The sequence below is a fragment of the Anomaloglossus baeobatrachus genome, chromosome 10 (assembly GCF_048569485.1).
Source record: "Anomaloglossus baeobatrachus isolate aAnoBae1 chromosome 10, aAnoBae1.hap1, whole genome shotgun sequence".
In the NCBI taxonomy this organism is placed as follows: Eukaryota; Metazoa; Chordata; class Amphibia; order Anura; family Aromobatidae; genus Anomaloglossus; species Anomaloglossus baeobatrachus.
Window position 1 is genome coordinate 116,712,912 of NC_134362.1, and position 25,461 is coordinate 116,738,372.

Consider the following 25,461-nt stretch of genomic DNA (forward strand, 5'->3'; position numbering starts at 1 on the left):
GCCTGAGGTCGGTGCGAGTTTGTAGACACCAAACATGTATAGGTTTACTTGTATCTAAGAGATTAAAAAAAATTCTGAAGTTTGTCCAGTAAAAGTGGCGTACGTTTTGCGCCATTTTCCGAAACCCGTAGCGTTCTCATTTTTTGGGATCCATGGCTCAGTGATGACTTATTTTTTGCATTTCAAGCTGTCGTTTCTAATGGTACCATTTTTGCGCAGATGCTACGTTTTGATCGCCTGTTATTGCATTTTGCGTAAAACTTGCGACGACCAAAAAACGTAATTTTGGCGTTTGGAATTTTTTTGTCACTACACCGTTTACCAATCAGATTAATTGATTTGATATTTTTATAGATCGGGCATTTCTGAACGCGGTGATACCAAATATGTGTATATTTTTTTTTTTAACCATTTAATTTTCAATGGGGGGAAAGGGGGGTGATTTGAACTTTTTTTTTACTTTTTTTTTTTATTTTACTAGTCCCCCTAGGGGGCTATAGCGATCAGCAATCCGATCGCTCTTATCTATCTGCTGATCACAGCTATACAGCTATAAACAGCAGATTCAGTCACTTTTGTTTTCACCGTGCTCCCGGCCGGGTGAAAACGAAAGTAAAACGTCATAGCTGCAGGCGTCATCACATGACCCTGTGCTACGATGGCAACCCCCGAAAGTCACGTGATCACTCACGTGACTTCCGGTGGGGGCGGCGGTAAGTAAAAAACATGGCCGCGCGCATATACATCTTGCTGCCAGATTTTGGCAGCGAGATGTAAGGGGTTAAAGTTCCGGGTGGAATGCGATTCCACTCGGAACATGTAGGCACACATGTCAGCTGTTGATAACAGCTGATATGTGCGCCGATCCCCGCCGCCTGCCCGCGGCAGGGGGCGGGGCTTAACGGGACACGCTCCATGACGGATATATCCGTCCATGGTCGTGAAGGGGTTAAACTTTCAAAAATAAAAATGGAGTATGCTGATTTATTTGAAGGTGATGGGTGTTTTAAAGGTAAATACAGGCTAGAAATTGATAAAAATGTGCAGCCTATCAGATTGCTTACAAGAAGAGTGCCTGTAGCTTTAATGCAACCACTGAAAGTAGAGCTACAAGATTTACAGAAAAGAGGCATGATAGCACCAGTCCAGAAGAGCACAGATTGGATCAGCAGTTTGGTCATAATGCAGAAACCATCAGGCAAGTTAAAAATATGCATTGATCTGAAGCCACTCAACAAGGCGCTGAAAAGAAATCATTACCCGGTGCCAACATTGGATGATGTTCTCCAAGATCTATCAAAGGCTAAAATATTTTCTGTATGTGATGTCAAAAATGGATTCTGGCATGTGGAACTGACTGAAGAATCAAGTTTATTGACAATATTTTCTTCACCATTTGGACGCTTATAAATGGCTGAGACTGCCCATGGGACTAAAACCTGCCCCAGAGATGTTCCAGCAGAAATTGATGCATGCTTTGGAAGGACTTCCTGGAGTAAAAACAATAGCAGATTATATCCTTATAGTGGGAGAAGGTAAAGATATGGAATCTGCAATCAAGGATCATGATCAGAAAATGATACAATTTTTGGACCGATGTAGAGCAAAACAAATAAAACTGAACGTGGACACATTCAAACTGAAAATGACAGAAGTTGCATATATTGGACATCATCTGACCTGAAATGGTGTAAAAGTGGATCCAGAAAAGGTGAGAGCAATTCAAGATTTGCCAACCCCAACTAATGTGTGTGGAGTACAACGATTTCTGGGCATGGTAAATTATCTCTCCAAATTTTGCAAGCATCTGTCAAATATGTGTGAGCCACCGAGACAGCTAACCCACAAAGATGTGCTCTGGAAATGGACAGAAAACCAGGAAACTGCTGTCAGTAAAGAAGGCTATTGTAGATGCAGCAACCCTGAAGTATTTCGACCCAGATCGAGAAGTGGTGGTACAATGTGATGCTTCAGAAAAAGGCCTTGGAGCTACACTAATGCAGAACAAACAGCCAATCACGTTTGCAAGCAGAGCCCTCTCAACAACAGAGCAGAGATATGCTCAGATTGAGAAGGAGTTACTGGCTGTGGTATTTGGGATGGAGAAGTTTCACCAGTACACCTATGGTCGATGAGTAACAGTGCAGTCTGATCACAAGCCTTTGGAGAGCATTACAAAGAAACCACTACTAAATGCCTTAAAGAGACTACAGCGCATGCTGTTACGACTTCAGAAATATGATTTTGACATCTGTTACTTTCCAGGAAGAAGGATAAAAAATTAAACAAGGGAGCGCATGTGAAGGTTCTGGGAGATAGCGGTGAGGAGAAGAAAAAGAAACTGCTCACCTGATGTGGTTGTGCAGCCCTCGCACAACCACGGTATAAGACGGGAGTGTGGTGTCAGTAGTCTTCTGACCTCTTAGCCCACGATGTCCATCCAGGGAAGCAAATTCCTGAAGAGCTGGTCACATGACAGATCACTGGGCGTCTCTGGTAATCTCACCTCCGTATCGAGCAGCTCTTTCCGTGAACCCACAGAGGGGAAGATCAGCAGTAAAGTATAGAAGCACGGTCTGATAGAGCGCTAAGGAGGCCACAGTATTAGATTATTTATTTTTTTTTAGAATTTATTGTTTTCTATCAGCCACAACGCGTTTCGATATACACAATATCTTCATATCCACCTGATGAAGATATTGTGTATATCGAAACGCGTTGTGGCTGATAGAAAACAATAAATTCTAAAAAAAAAAAATTAATCTAATACTGTGGCCTCCTTCGCGCTCTATCAGACCATGCTTCTATACTTTACTTTCCAGGAAGAGACTTACTGATTGCAGATACTCTAAGCAGAGCATACCTACCTGTCACAAATGATGAGGAGAATGAAATTGAAACCATTAATATGTGTGACTACCTGGCAGTGTCAAAAAACAAGTTTAAGCAAATACAGACTTGTACAGAGAAGGATAAAATTCTCCAGATCTTAAAGACTGTCATCTTGCAGGGCTGGCCAAAATACAAGCAGCATGCACCTAGGGAAGTTTCTCCATTCTTCCACATAAGAGATGAACTGTCAGTGCAGCAAGGAATCATCTTTAAAGGAGATAGAGCTGTTATACAAGAAGCACTCAGAAGAAACATACTTGAAACGCTGCACTCTTCTCACTTAGGCAGGGAAGGATGTCTATGGCGAGCAAGAGAATCTATTTATTGGCCAGGAATGAATGAACACATTAAAAACGGTATAGCACAATGTGAAATATGTGCATCCTGCAGTGATAAGCAACAGAAGGAGACATTGCAACCTCATGAAATTCCACAGAGGCCTTGGTAAAAAATTGGAACAGATGTGTTCACATGGAATGACAAAGAATACCTGATTACAGTGGGCTATTTATCTAACTTTTGGGAGATTGACTTGTTACAGGACACAAGAGCGAGAACAGTGATTAAAAAACTCAAGGCCCATTTTGCCAGGTATGGCATTCCGGATATCGTGTTCTCTGACAATGCTGCTCAGTTTACTTCAGAAGAGTTTAAAACTTTCAGCAAGAGATGGGAATTTGAACACCAGACGTCTTCTCCAAGATATCCACAGAGTAATGGCAAAGCAGAGTCCGCAGTAAAAACGTCCAAAAGACTCCTAAAAAAGCAAAACAGGCAGGTACTGATGTATATCTGTCTATACTGGATCATAGAAACACACCCACCCAAAGCATAGACAGCAGTCCGGCACAGAGGCTCATGAGTAGACGTACAAAGACACTCATACCAACCACTAGTCATCTGTTAAAGCCAAAGTTGGTGGGAAACATCAAAGCTCAACTAAAGAAAAATCAAGATAGGCAAGCTTTCTATTACAATAAATCTGCAAAGGATCTGCCAGATCTCCAGAGGAATGACAACATACGGCTGTAGCCAAGCAGCAAATACGACAAACACTGGCAAAAGGCAAAGGTTGTCCAGAAACTAGGACCTCGGTCCTACGAAATTGTAACAGAAGACGGAAGAAGCCTAAGGAGAAATAGGAGATATTTGAGGAAAACACAAGAACAAGATGATTCATGGCCTTTTGAACAATATCCTGATACCCAAGATAACGAGGCAGCAAGACCAAGCCAAGTACCAACAGTGACTGCTGACCATCAGGGTGAGACTGTTAACTAGAGACAGGCAATATCAGAAGGCATATTACCAGAATCAGAACAACTACCAGAGGTGGACATTGACTCTTCTTATGTTACTAGGGTGGGCAGAATGATCAGAAAGCCTGCGCACCTCAAGGATTATATCTAATTGTATATATTGTAATTATCTTTTACTTGGTCAGATTAACTGTTGTGTTTATTAAGTTTGATTGTTCTTCTTGTTTAAAGAGAAAGGATGTAGCAATTTGTATATGCTGTATGGCCTCTAGGGGCCTCTAGGGGTCTCACTACTTATATGTGTTCACCACAAGCAAGTGGGTACTCGCTGGTACTGCAGACAGAGTGCAGGCAGCAGAGAGAGATGTAATGGCTGACAATACCACCTAATAAAGAGCCTGAAGATCTCCACTGAGTGTGATTACTGAGAGACACAGCAAACAGAACAAGGACTGTTTAACCTGAGCATGCGAGCCCACATTCACACGGACTTGTTATTTTTATTTTGTACCTTTTGTGGCCGAAAGAGACTTGCTTTAGGTTTCCTCTGGAGCGGTTTATGGGACCTGCAACTAAACCAGCCAGACTATTCAAATGAAACTGTTCCTGTTTTTGCCTCAACCCGCAGCAAAGTGAGTAGCATTATTACAAAAGTTACAATTACTTTCAAAAAGTGTATTAATTATGCTGCAGGAAAATGTTTCAAGGCAACCTTAAATAAAGCTGTTAAAAAGCAACTGTTCATTTAAGCCTTGCAGCGAAAGTTTCTAATCTAAATGTCCATTTGGTCTTTGTAGCACCAGTCTGTCCCAATTTCCTCCTCTCCTTGGTTTTGGGACCACATCAATGCCAACAAAGTGCAGGATCCCAGTATCACCTATGAAGACCATCTAATGCATCTAGCTGAGGTATTTAAAGCATTGTCCAAGTTCGGTATGAAGCCGGAACCATCCAAGTGCCATTTGCTGAAGGCAAAAGTTCAGTATCTAGGGCAGAGGGAGAGAGAGGGAGTGGCACCAGAACCTGACAAGATCACCGTCATTCAGGACTGGCCAAGACCAACTACTGTCAGAGAAGTACACCAGTTCCTAGGTCTGGTAGGATACTATAGGAGGTTTATCAAGGGCTACACAAAGATGGCGGCTCCTTTGCAAGATCTCCTGGTAGGCCAGTCTAATAAAAACAAGAATGCAGGTCCACCATTTGTATGGAGTAAAAAAGAGGAAGACTCCTTTGAACAGATGAAAAGGGCATTAACAGGTGAAGAAATCCTAGCCTATCCAGACTACAACTTGCCGTTCGTGTTGTACACTGATGCCAGTAATGTGGGATTGGGAGCCGTGTTTTCACAAGTGCAGAGAGGCAAAGAAAATGTGATTGCCTATGCAAGCAGGATGCTCCATCTTATAGAGAGGAACCCAGAGAACTACAGTTAGTTCAAGTTAGAGTTTCTGGCCATGGTCTGGGCCATCACTGAGTGGCTCAAACATTACCTAGCAGCTGCAAAGTTTACAGTATTCACAGATAACAACCCACTCACTCACCTGGACACTGCAAAGCTGGGCGCCCTGGAGCAACGTTGGATGGCCCAGTTGTTAAATTATGATTTAACCATCAAATACTGGGCTGGACGCAAGAATGGCAATGCAAATGCCCTGTCAAGGATGCCTCATCTGCCAGATGCAGGAGAGGTGTATGAGCTGGAAGAGATAGAGCTACCTGCCTTTCATTGCCCGAATACATCACAGCCTCCCCGGTGTAGTGCCAAGCATCAAGAAGCCATGCTGAACCTGTTGCCTCACCATGGATGGAAAGAGACCCAAGACGGTGACCCGGTTGTCAGCTTGATCAAAAGGATGATCACCCAGCCATACGCCAGTCTAGATCCAGATGCTCCACCTGAAGCCCATTATCTATGGAGAGAAAGAAGTCAGCTGTTCATCTACAAGGATAGGTTGTGCAGATGGTTCATCAACCCTAGACTCACGAGAAAGTGTGGCAGGTAGTCATACCAAAGAAAGATGCCCCGATGGTGTTGGAGGCGTACCAGAATGAAGCAGAACACTTCGGCTGAAAGAAGCTTGAGGTACTGTTACGAGAAAGGTTCTACTGGGTTGGCATGAGAAACTCTATGGAGAAATTGTGTAGAGATTGTAGCCACTGCAGTCTCAGAAGAAAAGACTGCAACAGCCAAAAAGCACCACTACAGCCCATTATCACCAAACAGCCCTTGGAACTTGTGGCTCTGGATCACGTCGAACTAACATCTGGCAAATGAGGCTATACCTATGCCCTGACAATTGTAGATTACTATTCCAGGTTTCTGGTGGTCGTTCCAGTAAAGTACTTGACAGCCCAGACTGCCGCCAAGGCCTTTCAAGCTTACTTTTGGAGACCCCACGGCTATCCTGACCATGTGTTAACGGATCAAGGACCTGCATTTGAACCTGAAATATTCCAGGAATTCTGTGAAATGTACAGCTGTAAGAAGATTCGAACCACACCTTACCATCCACAGACAAATGATATGTGCCAGAAAATGAATCAGATAGTCATGGATATGGTGAAAATTTTGCCGCTAGAAGAAAGTAGTATGTGGCCAGAAAGACTACCTGACCTGGTGGACATGTACAATAATATCCCAGTAAGTTCCAATTATTGCACTCCAGCATATCTGATGCGAGCGAGACCAGGAAGATTACTAGTCGACTTCGAAATGGGAATTGTCGTTCTAGATAATGATCAACCAAATCGTAATTGGGACTCTACTCGCCAAGCACAATATAAGAAAATACAGGAATGTGTCGAGAAAAGTCTAAGTCAAAGTAGAGAGAAGCATGAAAAGGACTATAACCAGACTGCGCAAGCTGAACCTTTTGTGCCTGGAGAAATTGTCTTAGAAGACGTCATAAGCTTGATGATCAATGGGAAGCAGGCCCTTATGTCATGTTACCATCCAACTATGATAACCAGAAAACCTGTATCATCAGTAAAGATGGAGGAGAAACATCAGCTACTGTTTCAAGAGATCATCTTAAGAAATGTCCAGAGCAGTTAAAGCATAGAAAAGAGACACCTTGTGTGACTGTACCTGAACAGAAGACGGAAGAGGTGATACACACGATACTTGGAGACTTACCTGCGGATTGGCCCCAACTCAATGGAGCAGCCCTAATACCAGAGCTGACCTTTCCAAAGCCAATAGAAATACAAGTAAGAGTGGAAGAACCTGTTCCAGTTCCAGAACAAGCACCTGTTGTAGCAGAAACAGAGGATCCTGCAATTGGTGAACCTGCCAATCTTACAGTAAAGGGTGCTTTACACAAGACGATCTATCGTGCGATAGATCGTTGGGGTCACGGTTTTTGTGACGCACATCCGGCATCGCTTGCGACGTCGGGCTGTGTGACATCTCCGAGCGACGCAGTATCGCTCACAAATCGTGAGTCGTGTACTCGTTGCTCGGTTTCATAATCTCGTTTAATTAAAATGGCGCCGGTTGCTCATCGTTCCCGGGGTAGCACACACCGCTCCGTGTGACACCCCAGGAACGATGAACAGCAGCTTACCTCCGTCCCGCGGCACCCGCCGGCAATGCGGAAGGAAGGAGGTAGGCGGGATGTTTACGTCCTGCTCATCTCCGCCCCTCCACTTCTATTGGCCGGCCGCTATGTGACGTCGCAGTGACGCCAAATGTCCCTCCCCCTTCAGGAAGAGGATGTTCGCCGCCCACAGCGATGTCGCACAGTAGGTAAGTGCGTGTGACAGGGTTAACGACTTTGTGTGCCACGGGCAACTAATTGCCCATGACGCACAAACGACAGGGGCGGGTACGATCGATCGTGAAATTGCACGATAGATCATACCGTGTAAAGCAGGCTTAAGGCTTAGAACACGTAGACAGTTGCCAAGTATCCCAGAACCACAGAGATCTACCCAGAGTACAGACACCAGCAGTACCATAACCTTAGACACTAGAGTGGTCCAAAGATCATTAGAGATAAGTGGACTTCATAGATCTAGCAGTAGCAATTTTGGTCAGCCTCCACTTAGATACAGAGAGTATACCAGAGTGTCTTTGTTTAATCAGACAATATCATGTAAGTAGAGTGTAAACATTAGCAATGTACTTGTTTGTAAAAATGTAAATGTTATATATGTGAATTAAGGAACTTTATTGAATTTATGAGCTACAGAGACTTTCCTGTAAGTGTGAAGCCCCACAGGTGCTGTGTCAGTGTCGGTGCATTACCTTCAGGGACTCCACGTTGCTGGATCTCCGTCACTGGTAGGAAATCTTCTTGTTTGATCGTGACGCCACTCTCAGTATTGCGGTCAGTGGGGACCGCCACTGCAGGTTAGGGGACGCCTGGGGCTGATGGTGGGTGCAGTCGGATGTAGTAGCCTCCTGAGAGTGAGGCAAGCCCCAGAGCCCTGTGTAGGTTTGTAGTACCACAAGTCGCAGAATAACCACACAGGCAGGAATGTCTTTCAAGGGCTTTACTCACATTTGATGGCAGGGTGAGTAGCCCGGGCGTAGCTGGGATGAACCAGATGGGAACCAGGTATCCTTCAGGCTGACTTTATGAGGGTGACTACTGACTCGCCTTCCTTAGCCCTTGGTGGTTTGGGGTGACCCCGACTTTTAGTCCCTATGGGGGTCACCCAGGGAAGATGCTGAAGCCTCTCTCCCCTTCGTTTGCCGTTTGCTTGTTCCCCGGACCAGGCCACTCCAGCCTCTTGCCTCCTATGACCTATGGGCCCTCACTGCGGTTACGTGGCTGCGGCTTTTGTGGTGTTGTGGTGTGGGCTTTGAGAGCCCCACACCGGCAGGTTTAGCAGGGAAAGGTGGATCTATCCTTGCTTCGGGATCTGCCGCCCGGTTGGGCCTGGTGCTCTCTAGCAGTCTCCTTACTTCCCACTCCGTTGCACTCGCTAGCTGAAGCTGGCTTTCAGGCAGCACTCCTAGTTGACCGTTCTCCCCCGTCTGTAGCCACTGCGCGGACGCTGTCAGATTGCACAGCTCCAGGGATCTGCTCCTCACTTGAGCTCCCTGGACTCTACACTGAACTGGCTCACTGCTCCTCCTCTCCTGTTCTTGCCTACGCCACCTAGCAACCAGACTCTCTACCACACCCCTTGAGAGGAGATGGAGGCTCTACCCCCTCCACTATTCCAGTGAAGGTGAAGGCTTGCCCCCTCCTGGGATCCCCAGGGGTCCTCTCATGGGTACATGTGTGAGGCCTGATCACTATGCGCCTGTGTTCCACACCCCAGTCAGCCTTCTGGATTACCTGTATTGTACTGTCCCCAGCATGGGTGCAGTACTCAGTGGCGCCTGACCAGGTCAGGGGCGCCACATAAGGACTCCTTTTGCATTTTTGAATTTTTACGTTTCATTTTCAAAACTTGGACTCAGGCTATTGGATTAGCATAGCCAAAACTGTGGAGTTGTAAATAAGTTGGACCAGGAGTGCCTCACAGAGCAAACCTTCCCATCAGGACACTGACACCGCCACCAAGAAGAGGAAGGTTGGAGGAAAGGTCTGGGATAGAGCTGACCCAGACCTGGTCACCACAGGGATCGGTGACCTGCCTCCTCAGAGGGTTCTGGGATCAGGACCTTTGGGTGGTGGGTTGATGGGGGGAATGCCTTAGTAACGCTTAAGAAATGTGCCTCCCGCAAGGGATGAATATTCCTGTGTTAATTTTGTTTTTTTTTTACTTATTTACAGCCCGCGGACGTGCTGGGATTTACCAAGGACCTCAGGCACCACAGGACATTGCACCCATTTAAGGTGTAATGTCTTCCTGAACTCCAAGGGATCAGCACTGGTATGCACAAGCTAGACCAAATTGCCCACCCTTGTCCAAGCCTAGGGGGGAGGAGTCAGTTTGGGGAAGGAGAGTAGAAACTAGAGAGTTGAGGGTTGGAGGTTGAGCAGTGAGGAGCTCTACTGACAACCTCTGTGGACTCTGAGGAGGAAAGTGAATGGTTGCCGGTGTAAAGGGTGCTTTACATGCTGCGACATTGCTAGCGATCTCGTTAGCGATGTAACACGCCAGATCGTTCATACGATTTACCGAGATCGCACATGTGACCAGTGCTACAAAAAAATGACCTATGTGCGATCTCGGCAAATCTTATCTGCGATCTGGTGTGTCATATCGCTAACGAGATCGCTAGCAATGTCGCAGCGTGTAAAGTACCCTTTAGTCAGACCGGACTCCCAGAATCGTATGTGCCAGGTGCAGAAACCTAGACTAGGGAGAAGTTTCAAACCCGTGGTAAATCTACAAAGGGGAAGAGAAAGACAGAACGGAGTCTGCCCCACTAGAAGCCTGAGACCTAGCTGCAAGAGAGTGAGCCCTGGTAGAAAAGTGAGAAAGCCTACCCCAGAGAGGTTCCCTGCTGCAGGTGTGCAGGCTGGTACTAAGACCAGTGCAGGAAAGAGTTCCCCAAGAACTACAGGTCACAGGGACCAAATTACTAGGACACAAAGCGGGAATAGTCTGCATGGGAGAATAACAGTGTCGGAACCCGAGGAGAGAGGGATCCTGAGGCCCACTTTGGTGAACCAAAGACCAGCCGCTGGGGCCCACCAACACTCCTAGTGAGTAAAAAGACTTTTAAATGATTTCCCTGTGTTGTCCCAGTGACTTTCATGCACACACTTACACTGACTACTACTCTCATCCTCCACTGGGGCCAGCCCTACCCACGGAGGGCTTACCAACCTGCTGCTCATAACACCGGCCCCAGCAGGAGTGAAACACAGCAGCGGTGGCCAGTCCACCAGGCCACACTACCGTGGGTGGCGTCACAAACTTTTCCACTTAAACTATCCCTCTTTATTGTGGAGCCACCCCAGGGCACGGAACCGGGCATCGCCACCAGTGACCTGTTAAGCCCTGGGACTGCACCCCCCTAATAGCGCAGGGTGACACATCACCACCATGTTTCTCTACCACGTGTCTTGCCAGGGCAGTACCCCTTTGGTGCTCATCGTCACCTAGGTGTTTCTCCACTCTCCGTCTAAATTCTCCAATCATCTTTCCAATGTATTCTTTCCCGCACTCACAGGTTGCTTTATAAATCACCCACTGGGTGCGGCAGTTCACAAAATGCTGTATCTCATATTCTTTACCAGTAACATTACCCCTAAAAGTTCTGGTGACTTGTACAAAGGGATATGCTACACATCCAGAGCATCTGAAACATCCCTTAATTTCTCTTGATAGCCAGTTACCCTCTTGTGGTCTTACAAAATGACTATTTACAAGGTGATCAGCCAGGGACTTCCCTTTTCTATAGATTATTAAGGGCCAATCAGGAATGAGAGGGCCCAAATCTTTGTCCATCTTTAAGATGGACTAATGTGGTTCCAAGATATGATGCTCTCCTTCTGCCCCATTACTGACCGGCCCCTGGAAATGATGACATGTTGGAGCTGATGACTGCGCATGTGCGCTGTGGTATACACGCTGCTTGCTTTCCAGGAACTAGAGACAGGGAGATGTGGGAGTCATCACCTCCACCTTTTCTCATCTCTTGTAGATGTCAGTATCATTTGCATGTGAAATGCACGCTCTGCACTCCGGGAGCCTCTGCAGGTCTGAATGAATCATCCATGATAGGATCACTTGGGTTTGCAGCTTTGATATGATTGTTTACAGGTGGGCTAAGGGTACTAAACGACGTACCAGCGATTCCGACCACGATATGACCTGGTCAGGATCGCTGGTGCGTCGCTACATGGTCGCTGGTGAGATGTCAATCAGGCAGAGTTCACCAGTGACCAGTGACCAGCCACCAGCGATTCGTGGAAACGATGCTGCGCTTGGTAACCAAGGTAAATATCGGGTAACTAAGCAAAATGTTTCGCTTGGTTACCCGATATTTACCTTGATTACCAGCGCACACCTCTTAGCGCTGGCTCCCTGCAATCGTAGCCACAGTACACATCGGGTTAATAAGCAAACTACTTTGCTTATTTACCCGATGTGTACTCTGGCTACATGTAAAGGGAGCAGACAGCCGGCACTGGCAGCGTGAGAGCGGCGTACGCTAGTAACCAAGGTAAATATCGGGTAACTAAGCAAAGCGCTTTGCTTGGTTACCCGATGTGTACCTTGGTTACCGGCGTCCGCAGCTTCCAGACGCCGGCTCCCTGCTCCCTGCACATTCAGATTGTTGCTGTCTCACTGTCAAACACAGCGATGTATGCTTCACAACGGGAGAGCAACGTCCAAAAAATGAACCAGCACTGTGTGTAACGAGCAGCGATTTCACAGCAGGGGCCAAATCGCTGCTCAGTGTCACACACAGCGAGATCGCTAATGAGGTCACTGGTGCATCACAAAAACCGTGACTCAGCAGCGATCTTGCTAGCCATCTCGCTATGTGACAAGTACCCCTAAATCTTTAGGAAATGGAATTAATTGTTCTAGTTTGGTATAAAAGGCACTACTTGTGGTCTGTCCGGCTCCTTAGTAGAGATGAGCGGTGTTCTAATCGAACTGTTCGCCAATCTCAAGTTCGACCTGTTTTTGGCGATGTTCGAGTCCTTCGACGAACTCGAATGATTAGCTTCACGTTCGACATTTCGAGTTACCGTTCGATAACTGTTCGATCACCAAAAGCGTAGATAGTTACTAGCTGGCTTTTCAAAGTAATACTGTCATTCAATGTTAATAATATTATCCAAATTCAGCATATAGTATGCATGGGGGACGGGGTTTAGATCAGTGCTGCTGAGTGCTGAAATAATGGCAATCACCATTTTTTTTTCCTAACTGCACGTCCAGTGGGGTGGGCAGGCTGTCAGCCAATCACAGACACACACACAGCAAAGTGCATTTTTGGCAGACAAGCAAGGGCATGTGTCATTGGCTGTGTATGTCACATGTCCTTGCCCTATAAGACCCGGCTATTATCCTCATCGCCGCCATTATCTCAGTGCTGCGGTTGTGTGTCAGTCACTGCTCCCACTGCTGCTGCTGTGGTCACTATAAAATGCAATCGAGACATTGGTTTAGGGAGTAAGGACTAGTTGTAACTTCAGTCCTTTTCAGGGCTAGATTAGAGCAATTTATAGCAATTTTTGCTAGGCAGGTTTGTGCCAGCTCTGTGCAAGTGTTTTTCACAGCATCTGTCCAAATCAGCTCAAGCAATTCCTTTGGGCATAGTATCAGTGTGTGATAGTGGCGTAGCACTGCTGTCTAGAAAGCTACCCGACCTCTCCATCTGTAGTAGCCAATTTTTAACTGCAGCTAGTACAGGCAATCCCTTGGGCATAGTATCAGTGTGTGATAGTCAGTGACGTACCACTGCTGTCAAGAAAGCTACCCCACCTCTCCATCTGTAGTAGCCAATTTTTAACTGCAACAAACAGTTGCAATTTGTTCACATAATAAATGAATGGCAAAAGGCCAGATGCTGGTGGAAAGGGGAACAGGCGTGTTGGAAAGGGAAAAAAAGTTTGTGTCTGTGGGGTAGATGGTAAAGCAACAGTAGTATCTGCTGAAGAAAGACCATCTTCTAGCCAAAATAAGATGTCTACTTCTTTCCGTGGACAATCTGATAGGATCCCTTTCTTACTGACATGACCATCGCTACCAAATGTAAATGAGGCACCAAAAGAGCAGGTGCATGAATGGATCTCAAGTGCTCCATCAAGTGGCCTCTCCTCCACTTCAACTTCAACATCCCAAATATTCCAGTCCTCTGAGGTGTCACCCCCAATCGCACTTGCTTCCTACCAGTTCTCAAGTCTCCACCCGCCCTGCTGAGTATGGGGTAACAGAGATGGTGAAGTCTGCAGAGCTGTTCAGTCACACTATAGCCTGGGAATCAGAGGTCTGCTCCAAAGCTGCAGTGAGTCCAGACAAGGAAATGATCTGCACTGATGCCCAGAAGCTTTGTGAGTTGGATCCAGGCCCAGATGAAGATGGTTCTGAGCATAATGTAGACCCTTATTCCCAAACTGTAACTCCTCTTGGTAGAGAAAATGAGGAACATGCTGATGAGACTCAGATACCTGATTGGAATGACAACTTAACTATTCGGTCAGGGCAAAAAGAGGTTGGCTCTGAGGACGAGGAGAGTGAGAACACACAGGGTGATGATGAGGTTGTAGATCCCACTTACTGTCAAACCTAAGTCAGGCAGTCGATGAGGTCAGCAGAGGAGGTGGAGGAGGATGCTAGTGCCGACGAAATTAGGTTGCGCCTTCCTGGACAGAGACGGTGTACTGGAAGCATGTCAACAACTGCATCCTCATCCACAACTCTGCCTCTGCTCTAAGGCTCTAAGCCTTGCCTAGCCTGGGTCTTTTTTAACATCGCAAAGGATCACCCAACTCATGTCATCTGTAAGATTTGTCACCAATGTCTAAGCAGAGGCCAAAAACTCACTAGTTTGAGTACTTTGTCCATGAAGCGTCACATGGATATGAAGCATAAGTCGCAGTGGGAAGCTCACTGTGCTACAATGCGGCCTAGCGTGGCGGGCCAATCACCGTCTGCCCTATCAAGTGCATCCACGTGCTCTTCATCCTCTGTGACTGTGGGGACAGCAGTCACACATGCTTTTCGATGCAGACCTTCCACCTCTTTACCCGCAACAGGCAGTGTGATTGGCAGGTCATCAGTTGTTTTGGAAGGGGAATCAGCTGCTGGTGTTGAGCTCTCTCAGACATTAAGAGCACCACCTTTGGATGAAAGCAACATTAGGTCTCCGCCTGCACCTTCCTCACCGACCAGCAGTTTGCCAAGGACACCCTACTCAATGCCGTCTCAGCACAGCAGCCAGCCCTCAGTCCCTCAGATGTGGACAAGTAAAAGACCATTTTCTCCTAGCCATGACAAAGCTAAGAGGTTGACTTTCAGCATCTGCAAGCTGTTGGCTACAGAAATGCTGCCTTTTCTCATGGTGGACGCACAGGATTTTCGAGACCTTATGTCCGTCGCAGTGCCCCAGTACCAGATGCCCAGTCGCCACTAGTTCTCCAAGAAAGGTGTGTCTGCGCTACACCAGCATGTCGCACACAACATCACCGCTTCCTTAAGAAACTGTGTGTGACAGGGTGCATTTCACCACAGATATTTGGACCAGTAAGCATGGACAGGGGCGATACATGTTGCTGACTGGGCACTGGGTAACTATGGTGAGAGATGGAGAAGAGTCTGCTGCACAAGTCTTGCCGTCCCCACGAGTTGTGCGTCAATCCTCTGTATGTAGAAGTTCCTCAACTGCTTCTGCCTCTTCCACCTCGTCTAGGTCCTCCACCTCCGCCCAAAGCTTTTCTGGTCAGGCCACCAGCATTGTAACTGTGCACAAGGAATCCCACACACCTCCTTACTATGCTGGCAGCAGAGCCCAAAGGCGGTCTTTACGTTGAAATGTCTGGGAAATGTGAATCACACAGCTGAGGAGTTGTTGTCAGCTTTGGAGACCGACTTTCACCAATGGTTGTCTCCACTCAACCTGCAGCCAAGGAAGGCCGTATGCGACAATGCTGCAAACCTGGATGCGGTCCTTCGCCAGGGCAATGTGACACACGTGCTTTGTATGGCTCACGTGTTGAACCTTGTTGTCCAGTAATATTTAACCCACTATCCCGGCCTAGATGGGCTTCTGCAGAGGGCACGGTCACTATGTGCTCACGTCCGCCGTTCACACCCCACAGCTCAACGACTTGCATCGCTCCAGAAGTCTTTCGGCTTGCCAGTTCACTGGCTCAAATGTGATGTGCCGACACGCTGGAATTAGACTCTCCACATGTTGCAGCGACTTTGGCAGCACTGCCGAGCCCTGGTGTAATACGTTATGACATATAGCCTGGGCCAACGAGATACAGAGATGGGGCAGATCACGCTGCTGGAGTGGTATCAGATCAAGGACCTAAGCACCCTTCTGCACAGTTTCGACATGACGACAAAGATGTTTAGCGCTGACTATGCCATTATCAGCATGACAATTCCAGTCATTTACATGCTGGAGTACACTCTAAACAGTATTTGGAGTCAGGTGGTGGGACTAGAGGAAGGGGAGGAAGTACAGGAGGATTCATATGCGGAAGGGATGCCAAGATCTACAAGGTCCAGACAGACAGCAGCACCAAGGCGGCAGGCATGGGACGGTGGGGGACAGGGATTAACAAGGGCGCATGGTAGCAGACAAACTGTTGAGGAAGGTGCAGGAGCCAAGGAAGAAATGGAGGACGAACTGGCGATGGGCATGAAAGACTCAGCAGATGAGGAAGACATGATCACATTTCTGTTGTGCGAGGTTTTGGGGAGAGGGCAGAGGAAGGAAGCATGATTCTCACCTCGCCGCCACCAACAAAGCATGGACTTGGTATTCCTGGATGCGCAAGACACATGAGTGCCTTCTTGCTGCACTACCTACAACATGACTATCGGATTGTCAGAATTCGAAGTAATGCTGACTACTGGGTTGCCACACTCTTAGATCTCAGGTACAAGTCAAAATTTGGCAAAATAATTCCTGCCATAGAAAGGGACGCACGTATGCAGGAGTATCAGAACAAGCTGTTACACAATATGAGATTGGCTTTTCCACTAAACACCAGTGGTGCACAGAGTGAATCTCACAGTTCTAACTTGCCAACCATGGGACTGTTGAGTCATCATCACTCAAACTGTACCAGCAACACCGTATCTGGTGGTAACAGCAATTTTATGGAATAGTTTCATTAATTTTTTAGACCATCCTTTGCAAAGCCACAAGACACAAGAAGTCTGACACATAGTCAACGCCTGGAGAGGATGATACAGGAGGAGTATCTCCAAGTGAATATCGATGCCATGACTCTGCAACTGGAGCCTTGCTCATTTTGGGCTTCCAATTTGGAAAAATGGCCTGATTTCACCACTTATGCCTTGGAGATCTTGTCGTGTCCCGCAGCCAGCGTTCTCTCGGAACATGTATTCCGTGCTGCTGGGGGTGTGCTGACAGATAAGCGCACGCGTCTGTCCAGTGACAATGTGGACAGACTAACATTGATCAAGATGAACAAGTCATGGATCCGCAAGGATTTTTCTACCCTTGTGTCATCCTGGGGAGAGTAAAGGCTTGTGTATTTTTGATTGTGCTTTATGCAAATCAACATTTTAAGCTTACAACTGTGGAACAATTGATGCCACTTAAGTGGTGTCTGTGGCCAAATTTTTAGAAAAAATGGAGACTCTTGTTGGAGTCCACTTGCTGTGTTTTACATGATTTTAGAAGGGCATGACATGCCTATATCTTTGTCTTCTCCTCCTTTTACTCGTCCAGCTCTTTTCTTTCAGCATGAGTATACAGTTAGGTCCAGAAATATTTGGACAGTGACACAATTTTCGCGAGTTGGGCTCTGCATGCCACCACATTGGATTTGAAATGAAACCTCTACAACAGAATTCAAGTGCAGATTGTAACGTTTAATTTGAAGGTTTGAACAAAAATATCTGATAGAAATTGTAGGAATTGTACACATTTCTTTACAAACACTCCACATTTTAGGAGGTCAAAAGTAATTGGACAAATAAACCAAACCCAAAGAAAATATTTTTATTTTCAATATTTTGTTGCGAATCCTTTGGAGGCAATCACTGCCTTAAGTCTGGAACCCATGGACATCACCAAACGCTGGGTTTCCTCCTTCTTAATGCTTTGCCAGGCCTTTACAGCCGTAGCCTTCAGGTCTTGCTTGTTTGTGGGTCTTTTCGTCTTAAGTCTGGATTTGAGCAAGTGAAATGCATGCTCAATTGGATTAAGATCTGGTGATTGACTTGGCCATTGCAGAATGTTCCACTTTTTTGCACTCATGAACTCCTGGGTAGCTTTGGCTGTATGCTTGGGGTCATTGTCCATCTGTACTATGAAGCGCCGTCCGATCAACTTTGCGGCATTTGGCTGAATCTGGGCTGAAAGTATATCCCGGTACACTTCAGAATTCATCCGGCTACTCTGGTCTGCTGTTATGTCATCAATAAACACAAGTGACCCAGTGCCATTGAAAGCCATGCATGCCTATGTCATCACGTTGCCTCCACCATGTTTTACAGAGGATGTGGTGTGCCTTGGATCATGTGCCGTTCCCTTTCTTCTCCAAACTTTTTTCTTCCCATCATTCTGGTACAGGTTGATCTTGGTCTCATCTGTCCATAGAATACTTTTCTAGAACTGAGCTGGCTTCATGAGGTGTTTTTCAGCAAATTTAACTCTGGCCTGTCTATTTTTGGAATTGATGAATGGTTTGCATCTAGATGTGAACCTTTTGTATTTACTTTCATGGAGTCTTCTCTTTACTGTTGACTTAGAGACAGATACACCTACTTCACTGAGAGTGTTCTGGACTTCAGTTGATGTTGTGAACGGGTTCTTCTTCACCAAAGAAAGTATGCAGCGATCATCCACCACTGTTGTCATCCGTGGACGCCCAGGCCTTTTTGAGTTCCCAAGCTCACCAGTCAATTCCTTTTTTCTCAGAATGTACCCGACTGTTGATTTTGCTACTCCAAGCATGTCTGCTATCTCTCTGATGGATTTTTTCTTTTTTTCAGCCTCAGGATGTTTTGCTTCACCTCAATTGAGAGTTCCTTAGACCGCATGTTGTCTGGTCACAGCAACAGCTTCCAAATGCAAAACCACACACCTGTAATCAACCCCAGACCTTTTAACTACTTCATTGATTACAGGTTAACGAGGGAGACGCCTTCAGGGTTAATTGCAGCCCTTAGAGTCCCTTGTCCAATTACTTTTGGTCCCTTGAAAAAGAGGAGGCTATGCATTACAGAGCTATGATTCCTAAACCCTTTCTCCGATTTGGATGTGAAAACTCTCATATTGCAGCTGGGAGTGTGCACTTTCAGCCCAAATTATATATATAATTGTATTTCTGAACATGTTTTTGTAAACAGCTAAAATAACAAAACTTGTGTCACTGTCCAAATATTTCTGGACCTAACTGTATGTACTTGTCACTTTTCCATGTGTTTGTGGTGTCTTCTGAGTTGTTTGTCACCTTTTGGACACATTAGAAGGTGTTTTCTATGTGTTTGTGTTTGCCTGCCATGGTTTTTAATGGGGTTTGACGAACGTTCATCGAATGTTCAACGAACACACCCGCAGTTCGACGAACCGAACCTAACTCGAACACTAGGGTGGTGGCTCATCTCTAATCGGGGGCACTAGCGCAACGAGGGGGATAGGGCTTTCCAAACAAAGCAGCCCACTGAAATCCCAAGCGTGAGCTCCTGAGAGCAAGCTCCTCTACTACCCATAGTAGGGAGCGGGGCCGGACAGCTTCAAGCTTACAGGCTACTTGGACACTACTAAAATCTGTGCACGGAAGCAGGCTCTGGACCATCAGGCAGTACTGCAGGGGATGGAACCCGAACGATCTCCCCCAAGAGGGCAGTGGCACACTGAGACTTGGTTTACCACGTTGTGAGCATTTGCTTTCCTTCTGAGTCAGTACCTGATCAGCCCCTGCTACCAGCGAGCCGGCACTCCCCCTGCAATCCCTCCTACCATCCAGAGTCCTGGGGCCTTCCCCTACCAGTGGAGGGTAACGACATCTAGCTGCCCCACTCCATCACCCCGGGTACTCCCAACGGCAGCGGCAGTACTCCTTATTACCGCACACCACAGGTGACATCACAAACTATCCAATTGCCGTGTAAATAACCCCCCATCACGTTTTAGAGTGACCCTGAGCCCCCGGGTCCGGAGACTCTCGAGCCACGAGTGGCGACACCTGGATCCGAGCGGTTCAACCGCTGCTGGAGTGATACATATGTTCCACCGCTGACTGCATACACTAATAAGAAATATCCCTGCATAGCTGTAATTAGATTACTGAAGGACAAATGTCCAGGAAGCAAAGAAATACCTCAATGTAAATCTTTACAAGATACAAAATGGAGAGCTCATTCAGCTTTCTTTACTTAAAACATGAAAATACCTCATAAGTAACCCCACTGTCAGTGCCTGCATCCCATGGGATTAGGTCCTGGATGACTCTTTGGACCCAGCCACACTCTTTAGTACAGAGATCTTCGGCAGACAGTCCAACATTCCAGTCGGGGCTTGGTCCCATCATGGCCAAGAAAGACATCAGATGTCGAGTCCTGTCAACTGAGAACTCAGCAGATGGAGCAGCTCTCCTGCCCAAAAAAAAGGAAAAAAAAACGACAAAACAAATTGAAAACGAAAGTACAATTTCTCCTATGTAAAAAACAGTTTCAATCTTAGCATGGCATTATGGAAGAATGTACTGTAAACATAAAGTGTTCTATTTATATCAATTGACATTTAGAAAGCAGCTTTGTTCTTTAGCTTATATTTTAATATTTAATAAGCAGATAGCATATGAGGATGAGGGTCCATTTGGTAGTTTTTATAAATGAATGGTGTGATCAAAATACAAAATAATTGCTCAGATACTATTGCAAAGTGTAAGTGTGGCGCCCCTGAGGGTCCAGTCACCACAGAAGTACTGCACCTCAACCAGAGGTGTGGTACCCCATTCCTTGGTAAGCAAAGGGCACAGGCTGTTGTCCACACACCACTTTGGGCCAGGGTCAGGGCCAGGGCCAGGTTGAGCACAACCCCTGAGCCTGTCTGAAGGTGGAGCTTAGGTAGTGGGAGTAATAAGGTAGAACAAGGACACAGACCATAGAAGGACAACGCTGGAAGGGAGAGAGAGGTCCTGAGGACTGGAGCTGTTGTAGCTTGTCCCAGGACAAGGAATCAGGAGAGAAAGAAGGGGTCCCAGAGTCATGGTCAGTGAGAGATCCACCCGTGGGCCTCGCGTCCATATGCGATGCACCAGTGTGGAGGGACTAGGCCACAAGGGGGAACCGGCCCCTGGACTAGTGGAGAACAACCAGGCTCAGCTAGTAAACCGGAGGCTGAGGTATCTTTATGTGCTAAAGCCGCAGTCACACGCAAATCTGATGAAAGGTGACCACAGAGTGCTAGGGGACAGGGCAGAGGAGCCTCCTAAGCAAGGTCCGCGGACACCGACTCAGGGCACTGTGTGTGAGGCGCAGGGCATGAGGGCGAAGCCAACCCAGGAAAGGGACTGCAGAAAGGGACACCGGTTTTGTGCCTCCAAATTACCTGAGCATTGGCTGGATCCCGTTACCACAGGACTCAGCACTTCAAGGGCAGTATTTGAACGGCCGGCCATGATAACCTGGAACTGCCAACTGTGAGTAAACAGCTAATGACTGCATCCCGCTGTGTCCTGGATTCATTGTTTGAGCCGACAGCCCCGCACTATTCAAAAACTTCATCCGCTAATGCCTACCCACAGCTGCCCTGGGGCCCAGGTCCACCTGTGGGGAGCTGTACCATCATAGCTGCATCCACCATCTGCCCCAGCGGTGCCATCCAGCAGCATCGGCCATACATTGTCAAATACCACAGGTGGCGTCACGACTCATCACCATGTAAATATCCCTTATTTAAACGATACAGCCAGAGTCACAGAGTTGGGCCCTGCCACCGTGACCTCGCAACAGAACAGGCCTGGATCCAAGTGCCCCACGGCCCTGGTGGGTGTGTCATAAGTTTTTCCATTCATCCATTATAGAAAGTTCTGAAAAATGTTTAGTTAAAAAAGCCATTACTCTATATAACACTAGCACACCCAACATATTTCCATCACTGCCACAGCCTCTGCCTCCTAACTGAAATGACACATTATCAGTGAAAATTGTTTGAAGGGCTGGGCTGGGCCCAGAGCAATGCAAACTGTGCAACGTGCACAATGTGACGGGGTATGCGACAGAGCAGGCAGGGACACCAGGCCGATGAACAATCCAACAAGTTTTATTGAGGCAGTGAGCATAAAACATCCAATATCCAAATGGTTCTTTAGAGTCCACAATGAGTCCACACAAAGAAAACAGAACCAGGGCACCACACAGCAATCCGACGCCAATGAAAATGCAACAGTTCTTAGATGAGTCCCTTAACCCCTTAACAACCGCTGATACGCCTTTTAACAGCGGTAATTAAGGGTACTTCTTCTGATCCACCGCTTTTTTATGGCGATCGGAAAAAAGGGTATAGCTCCCCCCAGAGCCAGAAAGTCTCCGGGATTTCAGCTACCGGGGGTAGCTGAGATCCTGGAGATCATGATTCAGGCCGGTTTTTCCGGTCCCCGCTCACGTGATCACCGGTATACACCATGTACCGATGATCATGTTACAGTAAATGACAGCACCGTAAAAAATGATTTATCTCCCACCTGGCATAAACAAACATGTCAGATGGGAGATACATCTCCTCCTGGGTCCCCTCCGGTCCCCCAGTGTCGCCAAAGTGCCCCCCCGACCACCCCCTCCCAAAAATCCAAGATGGCCGCGTGCACACTGGCGCACACAGCAGCGCGCCGGCCGCATTTACCCTTTTCCTCTGGTTTCTGTCGCATGTGCCATGACACATGCGACAAAAAGCTGCTCCCCAAGCCCTGCCAGGTCACCCCCTATTCCCCCCCCCGGTGTTCCCCGGTGTCCCCCGTACCTTTTACAGCCTTCATCCACAGCGATTTCTCCTCCTTCACAGTGCATGCTGGTCACATGTGCAGAGCAGCTGACAGCCAGCTTCCTGTGTTCAGAGAGCTGTGCTGGCTGCTCGGCACACTGCAGCTGTGACCCGGGGAGAATAGGTGCAGATTCTTTGCACCCAGTCTCCTCAAATAGAGGGTCTGCACTCCTAGAAAATGGGGGATACGTTCCCTGAACGTGCCCCCATATTCTAGAAGGTCTAGAATCTTCATGGGACCTCCAAAATGGATTACAGGGGACCCATTTTTTTTTTCTTTTCAATAAATTGGTGAAAGAGGGAATGTTTTGGGGAGTATTTTTTCAAATTATTTTTTTTTTGTTGTCAATTTTTTTTTTTATTACTGTCAATTAGTTATGTTTTTTATCAAATAGATGCCGTGACATCACTAATTGCTGGGCTTGATGCCAGGTGACATTACACATCTAGTATCAACTCCATTTATTACCCAGTTTGCCACCGCACCAGGGCAACGGGATGAGGTGGGGCGAAGCGCCAGGATTGGCACATCTAATTGATGCGCCACTTCTGGGGTGGCTGCGACCTGCTATTTTTAGGCTGGGAAGAGTCCAATAACCATGGCTCTTCCCACCCTGAGAATACCAGACCCCAGCTGTCAGCTTCACCTTGGCTGGTGATCTAATTTGGGGGACCCCACATTTGTTTGTTTTTTAATTATTTATTTATAAATAATTAAAAAAAAACAGCTTGGGGAGCTCTCCACATTGATCACCAGACAAGATGAAGCTGTCAGCTGTGGTTTGCAGGCTACAGCTGTCTGCTTTACCATAGCTGGCTATCAAAAATAGGGGGGACCCCACGTCATTTATTTTAATTATTTTTTTTCTTTTTTATGCTAAATACAAAGCTAGGCACCCTTTAGTGCTACATGAAAGGCACTAAAGGGCGCCAGCTTAGAATATGCAGGGGGGTGGGACGTTATATATGTTTGACATCTATCCATTCATTCATTGTAACATTTTAGGCTATGTGCCCACAATCAGGGTTTGCAGCATTTTGGGCGCAGAGTGTTTTCCCTGCATCCATAACGCTGTGTTGTGCAGTAGAAGCACAGTGGAAGGATTTTTAGAAATCCCATGCCACTGTGCTTCTTTTCTCCGCAGCATAAACCAACCTGTGGTGCAGCTTCCCGAGCCTCAGCATGTCAATTTATGCTGCGGAGACAAGAGTGCTCTCTGCAGGTAGAATAGAGCTAAAGTCCACAGCAACCTGAACCCAAATTGTGGGCATGGGCTGCTGCGTTCTCCCGTGGACAACACTCACATCTCTGCAGGAAGGCTGACACTGTGTAATAGACGCTGTGTTGCTGGATCATGGCCACATAGCCTAACAGTGAGAATATTGTTGCTACAGCAACATTTTTGTGAAGTACCTGTGGATTCAAAATGCTTACTATACTCCTGAATAAAAGCCTTGAGGGGTCCAGTTTCCAAAATGGGGTCACTTGTGGGGGTTTTCTGATGTATAGGTACCCAAGGGGCCCTGCTAATGTGACATGGTGCGCGCAATTTATTTCAACTTTTCCAAAATTCAAATGGTGCTCCTTCCATTCCAAGCCCTCCCATTTATCCAAACAGAGGTTTTTGGCCACATGTGAGGTGTCCCTGCGCTCACAAGAAATTGGATAACAATCTGTGTGGTCCACGTTTTGTTGTTGCCTCTTGAAAAAGTGAGAAATGTGATGCTAAATCAACATTTTTGTGAAAAAAATGAAAATTTTCAATATGGCAACCTAAGCTTATCAAATTCTGTGAAGTATTTGTGGATTCAAAATGCTCAATATACACCTAGATAAAAGCCTTAAGGTGTCTTGTTTCCAGAATGGGGTCACTTGTGGGGGACCTCCACTGTTTAGGCACCGTAGGGGCTTTCCAAATGCGACATAGCATTCACTAATTATTCCAGCCAATTGTTCAGTCAAATGACACTTTTTCCCTTCCGAACCCTGCTGTGCACCCAAACAGTTGATTTCCACCACACATAAGGTATCAGCATACTCCGGAGAAATTGCACAATACATTTTTTTCTGATTTTTTTCCTTTTACTCTTGTTAAAAAAAAAAGCTATTTGGTTGAAATAATAATTTTGTGGTAAAAATGTATTTTTTTTATTTTCACAGCTCAACATTATAAACTTCTGTGAAGCACCTGGGGGTTCAGGGTACTCACCAAACATCTAGATAAAATCCTTGAGGGGTCTATTTTTTCCAGAATGGGGTCACTTGTGGGGGACCTCCACTGTTTAGGCACTTCAAGGGCTCTCCTAATGCAACATGGCATCCGCTATTGATTCCAGCCAATTTTGCAGTCAAATTGCACTCCTTCCCTTCCGAGCCCTGGCGTGTGCCCAAACAGTTGATTTCCACCATATATAAGATATCACCAAACTCAAGAGAAATTGCACAATAAATTTCATGGTGATTTTTTCCTGTTACCCTTGTGGAAAAAAAGCTACCTGGTTAAAGTAACAATTTTGTGGTAAAATTTTATTTTTTTATTTTCATGGCTCAACGTTATAAACTTCTGTGAAGCATCTGGGGGTTTAGGGTACTCACCAAACATCTAGATAAATTGCTTGAGAGGCCTAGCTTCCAATATGGGGTCACTTGTGGTGTTTTTTTGCTGTTTACGTACCTTAGGGGTCCTCCAAATGCGACATGGTGCCCACAATCTTTTTCAGCCAAATTTCCTTTCCAAAATTAAA

The 25,461-nt window shown here is 46.5% G+C and overlaps 1 protein-coding gene across 2 annotated transcripts in view; it reads right to left on the reverse strand.

The window, feature by feature from the left end:
• The window catches only part of SPON1 (spondin 1), a 2,596,838-nt gene that overhangs the window by 909,616 nt on the left and 1,661,761 nt on the right, over positions 1–25,461 (reverse strand). For both annotated transcript variants that reach the window (XM_075326637.1, XM_075326638.1), the window contains exon 8: positions 20,126–20,327. In XM_075326637.1, coding sequence (XP_075182752.1) covers positions 20,126–20,327 — 202 coding nt within the window. The remainder of the gene's footprint in view (positions 1–20,125; positions 20,328–25,461) is intronic.